At 48.0% G+C, this 10,402-nt stretch overlaps 2 protein-coding genes across 4 annotated transcripts; one reads left to right on the top strand and one right to left on the bottom strand.

The window, feature by feature from the left end:
- The first annotated feature begins 4,120 nt into the window (after positions 1-4,120).
- LOC122022197 (putative serine/threonine-protein kinase) lies at positions 4,121-5,420 on the top strand. The gene has a single exon (XM_042580200.1). The coding sequence runs from the start codon at positions 4,281-4,283 to the stop codon at positions 5,409-5,411; it is 1,131 nt and encodes a 376-aa protein (XP_042436134.1). The 5' UTR covers positions 4,121-4,280; the 3' UTR covers positions 5,412-5,420.
- Positions 5,421-5,560: 140 nt separating this feature from the next.
- Positions 5,561-9,814, bottom strand: LOC122022161 (FHA domain-containing protein PS1-like). Of its 3 annotated transcripts, XM_042580199.1 has the most exons (8): positions 9,393-9,814; positions 9,124-9,311; positions 8,649-9,047; positions 7,997-8,572; positions 6,626-7,918; positions 6,393-6,546; positions 5,959-6,320; positions 5,561-5,880 (listed from the first exon to the last, which is right to left on the bottom strand). In XM_042580199.1, the coding sequence occupies exons 1-8, from the start codon at positions 9,766-9,768 to the stop codon at positions 5,614-5,616; spliced, it is 3,615 nt and encodes a 1,204-aa protein (XP_042436133.1). In that variant the 5' UTR covers positions 9,769-9,814; the 3' UTR covers positions 5,561-5,613. The 3 variants fall into 3 exon arrangements, with proteins under 3 accessions (XP_042436133.1, XP_042436131.1, XP_042436132.1); XM_042580197.1 differs by having other exon boundaries at positions 6,626-8,572; XM_042580198.1 differs by having other exon boundaries at positions 6,393-6,540; positions 6,626-8,572.
- Between the last annotated feature and the right edge of the window lie 588 nt (positions 9,815-10,402).

Raw genomic sequence — 10,402 nt, 5'->3', positions numbered from 1 at the left:
CTGAGTTGGCGTCCCCCCAGAAAGTTGAAGCTTTTTCAATTCTTCCTCCAGTGCAGCCAGGCGGTTGCTGACTGCGATGTTCTCTACCCAATTCTGCGCACAGAGGAAATAATATCACGAACCAAGTCAAATAGTCATGTAGTGTGTTAAGAAGCATACCCCGGTAGCTTGCTGCAAGTGGTTGTCGCCGAGTTGACCGGGAGTCATCAAGGCGACGCGGGCCCTCGCATCGTCCCATATCTTGGCGAGCGGTCCGCGGATAGTAATATGATGCTCGGGGGCGACTGGCCGATCAGCCGCCAGGAGAAATTGTTCTGTTGGGAGGTGGAGGACGGCCTTAACCACTCGACGACCGCTCGGATTAGATTGAGCTGAGGTTGCGCGCCCGGATGACTCGCCAAGCGGGGCGGATATTATACTAGAACGCCTAAGCCAAAGGGGTGCTAGTGGCTAGGAACTGACGGGCGGCGCTCCAAGGGAAGCCACCGGCAGATCAAGCTGGGAAGGAGTTCGATCCGAAGAAATGGCCTCGACTGGAGCAGGGGCCGGGGCGATTGCTACAGAAGGGGCGCCGGTCGGCTCAGTCACTGGCTCCACAGATGTAGCTGACTGGGTGTGGAGATCCGTCCGGCGTCGTTTGCGTATTATCAATGGGGAGTCCTCGGTCGAGTGCCCCGCTTCTTCCGATGCTGGTTGTCCAGCGGACGAGATAGCATCACCGACCGGTGCAGTTGCAGGGATCTGAATGACCGACTCTCCAACTGCAGGAGAAGCTTCTTCGCTTTCACCCCAGTGTGAGCCGACCGGTTCGATGCCTAGATCGGCCATCTCCTTCGCAGTTGTCGCCTCCACTTGGGCAACTTTCAGCTTCATCCGATCAGCAACCTTGGCGCGCCACATGATATCGGCTGCATAAAAGAAGAATAAATCAGTTAGATCAAAAGGAAGGGGGTCAAGGAAAATGCTTATCCATGTTGCTCGGAAGCTTCGTTCTGATCGGGCTCAGTCCAAATATAAATAGCACCCCCTCGTGGAGCAGCTTGTTGATGTTAAATCTTTGCCCAGCCAGCAGATTGGCTGCATGAAGGTAATCTGGCTGGCTCTTATATTTACCGAGGTCCGGCGGGCTCGGCACAGTGGTCTGCCATTTAGTGCGGAAGGACGACCGCTCGGGAAAACGAAGATAGAAATAATTTTCTTTCCAATGTTTATTCGAGATCGGCATCTTGTCGAAGAAAACGAGACAGATCCGCGATTGGAAGAGAAAAGTACCCCACTCGGACTGTTTGGGATAGTAGAAGTAGTGGAAAGTCTTAGAGACTAAGGGGATGTCGTGCAGCTTAAAGAGGGCAATCACCCCGCATAGCAACCTAAAGGAGTTAGGGACGAGTTGGCCGAGCGGGTGGCGGAAATAGTTGCACACCTCAAGGATGAACGGATGAATAAGAAAGCGCAGACCGACCACGAACTGATCTCGAAAAAAATAAACAGTGCCGGTCGGAGGGTCGTGTGGCCGATCGGAGAGTGTGGCTAATATCAATTCATGGTCAGATGGAAGTTCAAAGGTTAGGGTGAAGTTCAGCGCATCCCTCTCATCGAACCGGCTCTCAGTAGTGGTATATCAGAGGCCGGGGGCGAGGTCGGATGGACGAGAAGAACTGGCCATTATCAAGACAAGGAACGACACAGAGGAAGTCTAAGTTTGACGAGCAGAATGGTCGGAACAGTGTCCAAAGGAGCACGAAAACAACGAGAAGTGCGAAGAAAAGCACAAAGGAACTGAAAGGAAAAGGGCGAAAGGGCCTTACGAAAGATAGGACCGAAGGAGGCGGTGGTGGATCACCAGAAAGCAAAGCAACGAGTTCGCCGGAACGCTGAACGAGAGGAAGCAGAAGCCTTCGGATGCGCACGCGATATCGCGAAGCGGCCGAAGAGGAGATATGCAAACATTGGGCTCGATCAACCGGAGCCGTCCGATCCAGGTTACGGGATCCAAGGAGGGGATCTGACCGTCGAATTCAAAAAAGCCAAAGGTCACATCAGACCTGACGACTCGAGTGAACGGTGACGGATGCACGACCACGTGGTGCTCGCTCACGGGTCGCATTTAATGGGCACCATCATGCGAGCATGGCCGCGTGCTAAGCATTAATGACGGTGATTTACACAAATGTCGAGGAGTTTTCTAGGGATAATCAGCGTGACCACTGCCGGAGCGGCGGGACAACGGCAGGCAAACGAAACTTTCCAAGTACCAACCGGGAACACGCCGAGCGGCGTTGCCTACTTGCATAGTCCCCGGACGGTCGGACACTAATCTCGGTGGATGAGTGGCAAACACGCCACCAAGAAGCACAGTCCAGTCAGTCAAACTTAGCGCCTCCTTCGACTAGACTTGAGGGGAAGACATGTGATCCGGTGGTAAGGACGGGGCCCCACGTCGGCGGTGGTCAACGACACGTGGAGGTCAAAGGTCAATAGGGGCGGCCCCAAGGTCTTACCGAGCGGACAGAACATCTAACCGGACGGCAGGGTGTCCTCCAGGCCGATCGGAACATAGCTTGACCACAGGTCGGAAGTAAAGGAGCATATGGGCCGAGCGGACATACCGCTCGGTCGAAGTATAGATCATTGAGGTGCTATCCCATCCGAGCACAGGACCGAGGATCTTCCCGCTCGGTCCAATACATACACGTACTCGAGTGCTGGGAGCGCCAAGCGGCCGGACCGCTTGGCCCTAGAACCGACAAGAGATGCAAAAAGACGAAAGGGACAGTTGGTAACATCATCCTCGAGACGCCTGCCGCCGACAAACAACATGGTCGGCGGAAGGACCGGACAGAGTATAGTACGGTGGAAGTTTCCACTGTCACGTCAGAGATATGCTCGGACGATTGCGGAATGACGTCAGACATGCTTTTCTGACACACTCATTTGGAGGTATGTTTGGGGAAGCGTGCACGCATCGAGAAGCGTGCCCGTGCCTCCCCGGGGTCCTATATAAGGATCCCAAATTTCGAGGGAGATATGTAATATTCTCATCACTGTAGCCACAGTTACTCTGTCTTCTTTCTCCTTCGTTGCCTGACTTGAGCGTCGGAGGGTCGTTGATGGAAATCCTTTCCCGGCTCGGCTTCTTTGCAGGTTCACCGGAGATCCACATCATCAGTTGGAGACAGCAGAGAGCGTCACGTCTCCAGTGTCCGTTGACTCAGTGTTTGGACAGGATCATATATATATATATATATATATATATATATATATATATATATATATATATATATTATGTTTTGACAGTGGAATGAAAAATCTAATTGACTGCAGGGTGAAAAGTCGCTTACACTTCTGTGGGGTTATGACGAGAGTTTCTCAAACAGTTCGATAGAATCTACTGCAGAAAATCAAGCTGTGGTTTTAATGTTAATAGCAAATGGTCGAAATTAAATTGCCGAAGTTGACATTAATCTGCTTCAGGAATAGTGTTTCTACATCAGCATCTACAGGATAGGGAAATTCAAACAAGTTGGGCTTGTCAACTGTCAACCTTTCAATGTTCTAACAAGTTTATCTTACCTGAATGTGAATGATTTATTAGGCCGCACAAAGATATTTTTTTGAAAGTGGTATATCTTTTTTTCAATGTTTTGAAAACTGGGTTCGAACCGGTGAGGTGTTCAGCTTGAAATTGTTGAGGTTCAACCAGTCAGACCGATGATTCAACCATATATATATATATATCATACTTCAATAATTAAAAAATCATATTATATATATATAAATCATATTTTAATAATTAAAATTCATGCTTCAATCCTAGTTGGACTGGTGATTTTGATAGATTTTGAACAGTTTTGACCGGATTTGAGAGATTTTTGACTGTTTTTTTTATTTTTTCGGTTTTGATGATTGATCAGACCGGATCAAGTATCGGTTCACGGTTCCACCGGTCGGACCGACCAATCCGGTTTTCTCAACACTGCTTTTTTTCCCCTTAAGGACAATGTAGTTAGATCATAATTAATTGTATTTGCAAAGTGATCGATCCGGCGTGAAAGCAGAAGAGCGAAACAACACAAAGCAATTGACTTCGAGAGAAGACCGAATACTTTTCACAAACAGAAAGCGAGCATACCCTAACAAAACGCGGGGCGCGGAGTCGGCTTGCTCGCAAAATGAGGCTCCCGTCGCCTTCCTTGTCCTCCCTCTTAACGTTTCTTTCAAGCAATCGAGGCCCATCATTCAAACCCTCGTCTTGACCCCAATTCGAGTCCACTGCGGCCATGGTGTCGCCTCTCCAAGTGCTGATCGCCACTGTAGCTAGTTTCATCTTCGTCTCCCTCCTTTTCGTCGTCATCCTCCTCCTCTGCAGTCGCCGCTTTGAGTCCCGCCGTTCCGGTCCCTTAATCGAATCCGCCGTCGAGGACTCGCCGGTCCTCCGCTCGTTTGGCCGTCCCGGCGCCTTGTCCATTTCCTACGCCGATGGGGAGAGCAGCACCTTGTACGACCCGTCCCTGGACCAGATCTCCATGTCGGAGTTGGCCGCGGCCACCAGGAACTTCGCGGCGGACGGCATCATCGGCGACGGCAGCTTCGGGTTCGTCTACAAGGCGCGGCTCTCGTCGGGCGCCACGGTCGCGGTGAAGCGGCTCTCCGCGGACGCCGCGCACGGCGTGCGCGAGTTCAAGGCGGAGATGGACACCCTAGGGCCGATCCGCCACCCGAACCTGGTGCGCATGCTAGGGTTTTGCGTCGCGGGCCGCGACCGCCTGCTGATCTACGAGTACGTCGAGCACGGCAGCCTGGACGAGTGGCTGCACGAGACGGACGCCGAGGGTCATCCCCGGCGGCTTCCTTGGCCGACGCGGCTGGGCATCGTGCGCGGAGTGGCAGCGGGGCTGGCCTTTCTCCACGAGGGCTGCCGCCCGGCGGTGATCCACCGCGACATCAAGGCCAGCAACGTGCTGCTGGACGAGGGGTTTGGGGCGCGCATCACCGACTTCGGACTGGCGCGGCTGGTGGAGGCGCCCCGCACGCACGTGTCGACCCAGGTAGCGGGGACGGTGGGGTACATGGCGCCGGAGTACTGGGAAGGGGCGACGGCGGCCACGGTGAAGGGGGACGTGTACAGCTTCGGGATACTGATGCTGGAGGTGGCGACGGGGCGACGGCCGAACCTGGGTGTGCGACAGGAGGGGGGCGCCAGAGGGAAAGAGATGCTGCTGGTAAACTGGGTGCGCCGGATGGTAGAGCAGGGGCGGATCCCGGAGATTCTAGACCGCGAGATGGGGAGCGAAGGGGTAGTGGAGAGCGAGGTGAGGGCATACTTGGAAGTGGCCTTCCACTGCACCGAAGAGCATTCCAGGAACAGGCCCGCCATGGGAGAAGTTGTAGCTGCCTTAAACCTTCTCTAAACTTTTTATCAAAAAATATGTTCGATGATATATCTTCTTTCAGTGACAACAAATCAAACGTATTTTTGATTCTTAACCAGAGTATATCACAAACTAAGCTGTGGTTGTAATACTTCTTACTTGCAACGTGATCTGCAAAATCGTGTATGAAAACACAAGTTCAGGCACATGTTTTACAGTGCCATGTTCCATAATTTAATCCTCACTCACTGCCTGTGAATGGAAAGGTAGAGTTCGTTTGGGCAAACTGGGCATTGTGAAGCAGTATCAGCTTCAACCCTTTCACGTCCGCAGGTGCTTTGCCTACTTTTCTTAAAGGTTCTGGAGGGAGATGGTTATTGAATAGGGCAGTATCAGTGGAGCAGGACCAAGTTGATCCTCTCGGGCTGCTGTTCGCCCATAGGAACCTCTTGGAAAATGGATTCACGAGACTCGCGCGGAAATCCTTGGGTGATTCGCTTAGCAACCCCTGAAAAGAAGACGATTTTTCTCAGCTCTGACCATTCCGCGGCCACAGTTGGGAAAAGTATAAATTTGAAATTCGTACCTCTGCCATGGCTTTGATCTTTAGCGTGATGCTGTTGGATAGGATGACAAATTGTCCGTCTCTTTTCCTGTTCTTGAAAAAGAGTGCGGAATCAAGGATGTGGTCTTCTGCAGTCGGGGAAACAATCTCTGTCAAGTTTCCGCAGGAGGAGAAAGATGATTTAGGGCCAGTAAACAATGGTGACCGAGGTGAAATCGGAGGGGTTGGTGCTGCTGGCAGAGTCTCAAACGATCTCTGGACATGAATCCACCAGCTCACGTTCACCATGCATTTTTCTATCCATTGCAGTGCTTTGGATGCCATTTTTGTTGGTTTGCTGAAAAAACTCTCACGCCGCTTGAGGCAATCAAGTTCCCTTAATACTGAGAAAAAAAAAATACACAGCATCAGCCAACTCTGAGGATGTCGAACTAGGTAAGAATTCAGCTGCTTACCAATTTGAGGAATGATGAGATGAGTCCCTTTTAATCCCTCTAAAAGTTGTAAGGACTTTGTTGATTCTTCATCTAGGAAGCAATTTGCATCGACGACAAGGTGCCAGATTTTCCTCTCTGTTTTATGGAGCACTTCACCACCCATGGGCTGTGTCTTCAATTTTCATTGACATTAACAAAATGATCCATTGATAAAATCAAGTTGCAGGCAAAAAACGAAAGAGGGAACTTACAATAGATCGATTATTCAGTTGGCATTTTGTGACAAGGTCATCTTCAATGGAAACAGAATTACCCTTGGAAGGCTTCATCGAATGTAGAGCATCATTAGGTTTTGAAGGAGTATTATTCAGCAGAGACTGCAACGGAATCCTTTCAACTCTTTTCTTCATGATCTCCTTTTCAATTCTTGCACAAGTATTATTAAGAAGCAGTTCTTTTGACTTTAGAGAGACCGAAATTTCAGGCGTCATATTCTCCTTGTTGCAAGGAAATGCTTCTTCATTGTCTTGAACTACCAGAGGAGTCCGACTTGAGGTTTTCCTTGATTTCTTACCCTTGCAAGATTCCATGATAGAGTTTTCTTTATCAATATGAATGTCTTCTAACCAACATGAACTCGCAATCAACTCTTGCTGATCAGATTTTGCTGCAGATATATTAGCTTTCAATGTTTTCTGGCTCTTAAAGCTGTTAGCCGAAGGGATAATAGCATTTTGCTCAACCTTAGATTGTTCTACAACGCCTAAGGATTGATGCAGAATTCGAGGGCTCCTCTTCATAATCTTGCGGCGCGATGACATTGGGGTGACATTCTCCTTGTCTGAATCAAAAAATTCTTCTCTGACTTGCTTCTTCTCTCCTACATTGTCAAATAGCACTCTACAGAGTTTATCCTCTCTTTTGGTTTGCTCAAAAACATGGTGGTTTTCCTTATCAACAACTTCTTCACTCTCAGTTTTTGCATGTTGAACTTTCTTCTTATCTCTTTCAGTGTCAAGGCAAAGGAAGCCAAGCGATTTCATCTTGCTCCTCCTCGATAAGAGGCTAGATGATGCTCTCCTCTTATCAGACCTCTTTGGGGTCAGATGCTCTGGCTCTGATGACAGATTAGTAACAGACAAAACCTGAGGGTTTGAGTACTCTATTGGTGCAGCTGAACGAGGGCTTGTGCTCTCAACTTCTGGCTCTCTCCTTAATGGCCTCTGATGCTTTGCTTCCTGTGATTGAGGTGATGGATTCAAAATTTCGCTAGAGTCCACTACCATAGTTGACGTAAAGAATCCAATAGATTCCGCCATTGGTGAAGAAGAATCGAAGGTTGAGTTCTCGACTGCAGACTCCTTCCTTGGCGGGCCCTGACAATTCATTTCTCCTGGCAGAGATGATGAGTTCAAAATTTCGTTGGAAGCCACTACCACAGCTGGCATCAAAGATCCAAAAGATTCGACCATTGGTGCAGCAGAATGGAAGCTCGAGTTTTCAACTTCTGGCACCTTCCTTGCTGGGCTCTGATGCTCCATTTTCTGTGACAGAGGTGATGAGTTCAAAATTTTACTCGAGTTCACTACCACAGTTGACATTAAAGATGCAATAGAATCTACCATTGTTGCAACAGAATGGAAGCTTGAGCTCTCAATTTCTGACTCCTTCCAAACCGGGCTCGGATGCTCCATATCCTGTGGCAGAGTTGATGAATTCATAATTTTGCTCGAGTCCACTGCTACAGTTGACATCAGAGATCCATTAGATTCCATCATTGGTGAATTACAATGGAAGCTTGAGTTCTCAACTTGGAGCTCCTTCCTCTGTGGACTGTGATTCTCCCTTTCTGGTGGCATAGATGAGTTAAAATTCTTAATTGGCGCAGTAGAAAGGAAGCTTGAGCTCTCAGCTTCTGTCTTCTTCCTCGTAGGGCTCCGCTTCTGCGTTTCCATTGGCGCAACCAAAAGGAAACCTAAGTTCTCAACTTCCAAAGGTGATGAATTCAAAACTTCTTTTGGCGCAGCAGAAAGAAATTTTGATCTTTGTACTTCAGTCACCTTCCTCTCTGGGCTCAGCTGCGCTATTCCCGGTAGCAAAGATGATGAACTCAAAACTTCCGACAAAGGCGGTGCAGAAGGGATTACATTGGGCAATAGCAAAGCATGGCCTCCAGCGAGTGACTCTCCACAATCCTCCTGAAAGATCAAACTTCAAGCAAAGATTGCACAAAAGACGACATTTTTATTGAGATCAAAGGACTTGAATCAATACCTGATAAGTTTCTTTTTTGCCTTCAAGGACAGGCTCTTCTTTTGGCACAACAGAAAGAAAACTTGATCTCTGTACTTCCGTCACCTTCCCGTCTGGGCTCCGCTGCTCCATTCCTATTGGCGCAACAGAAGAGAAACCTAAGTTCTCAATTTCCAACTCCTTTGAAGCGCTTTGCTGTTCCGTTATTGATTGAAGAAGTGATGAATTCAAAACTTCTTCTGGCGCAGAAGAAAGCAAATTTGATCTTTGTACTTCAGTCACCTTCCTCTCTGGGCTCCGCTGCGCTATTCCAGGTGGCAAAGGTGATGAACTCGAAACTTCTGGCAAAGGCGGTGCAGACGGGATTACATTGGGCAACAGCAAATCATAACCTCCAGCAAGTAACTCTCCACAATCCTCCTGAAAGATCAAACTTCAAGCAAAAATTGCACAAAAGACGACATTTTTATTGAGATCAAAGGACTTGAATCAATGCCTGATAAGTTTCTTCTTTGCCTTCAAGGACAGGTTCCAACGGGTTCTCCATTTCCATCGCCTGGCTCACCGAGAGCCACTGAAGCCTATAAAACCTCGTCGAAGCACCAAACCTCAGTGAATCGCCATCCACCATGTCCACAGTAGTGTTCGGCGCGATCCTAGTTCCCGAAATCCATGTTCCATGAACTGTACACAGAAAGCAATGGACGAATAATGAATAACTACATCATGAAGAATGGGGAAAAAAACTAGACATTTAATAATCACCGGATGAGAGATCAATGACGGATAACTTTTGCTTGGAAGGAACAAGGCGGGCGGCGAGGTGGATGCGGCTGATGCTGGGGTGATCCAAGACGATATGGCAATTGGGGTGCCGGCCAAAGAGGATCGGACCGTCTTTATCTTCATCTTCATTTTCATTTCCCTCCCTTCTTCCTGGGAGTAACCGATCGCGAGGGCTGGCGTTGCCTCGGGCTTTCGCCATGTGCGGCGGCGGAGGGGGGAGGTTGAGGAAGATATGCTTTCGGATGCTACCTTTCTTGAAGACGGAAAGAAGGGCAATTTTGGACTCCTCCCCTTCCTCCAAAGCTCTCAATCTCTTCTCGTCCACCATAGTTCCTAGGGTTTGCTTGGAATCCATTCGGGCTCTAACAATTGTATTTCCAGGAGAAAAAAAAGAGAGACCTTTTTTTCCTATTATAAACAAAAGGATTCGACCGTTGGCCTCCACCTCTGCAACGGCTAGTTGAGACATGTCCTGAGCGTATTATTTGACTTTGTTTTCAATCCTAATCGGCATCCGTTACGCATCTCAATTCATAACGGATGAATGGAGTCGGAAGGGCCCCCACCTCATGATCAATGCGGGAACTCGCGTTTGTCCAATAAAATAGCAATTAAGATCTCATGTGCATTCGTAACGGATGTCTACACTATTTCATCAAATAAAAAAAAATTAAGCAGATAGGAAAACTTTTAAAATATTTAAAGCACACATCCTAATTTTAAAATTATTAAATTACATATCCAATTTTATTTTTATCTTGTTATTATTCCCAAGTGATTGCTATAATTATAGCAATCAAATCCATTAATTTTACATCATAAAAAAATAACTGATTTATATTTAAAAAATTAATATAGTAGGTCTTTTAGAGTATTTATATAGTTAAAATAACTAGACAAAACATAGGATCTGATTTCACGTCATTCTGAATTTTCTAAGTCTAGCAGTCAAATAAGAAACTTTTGTGAAGTAGGGTCGGTTGCCCCAG

The sequence above is a fragment of the Zingiber officinale genome, chromosome 1A, assembly GCF_018446385.1.
Source record: "Zingiber officinale cultivar Zhangliang chromosome 1A, Zo_v1.1, whole genome shotgun sequence".
Classification (NCBI taxonomy): domain Eukaryota; kingdom Viridiplantae; phylum Streptophyta; class Magnoliopsida; order Zingiberales; family Zingiberaceae; genus Zingiber; species Zingiber officinale.
Note: the sequence above shows the minus strand (reverse complement) of the source record. Positions and strands in the feature narration are given on the sequence as shown.

Excerpts from the sequence above, each read along its gene's own strand:
- LOC122022197 (XM_042580200.1), top strand. The coding sequence starts at position 4,281 with ATGGTGTCGCCTCTCCAAGTGCTGATCGCCACTGTAGCTAGTTTCATC.
- LOC122022161 (XM_042580197.1), bottom strand. The coding sequence starts at position 9,768 with ATGGATTCCAAGCAAACCCTAGGAACTATGGTGGACGAGAAGAGATTG. Across the intron at positions 8,573-8,648 it reads GCAAAAAAGAAACTTATCAG|GAGGATTGTGGAGAGTCACT; the intron begins GTATTGATTCAA and ends TTGATCTTTCAG. Across the intron at positions 5,881-5,958 it reads AGATCAAAGCCATGGCAGAG|GGGTTGCTAAGCGAATCACC; the intron begins GTACGAATTTCA and ends TCTTCTTTTCAG.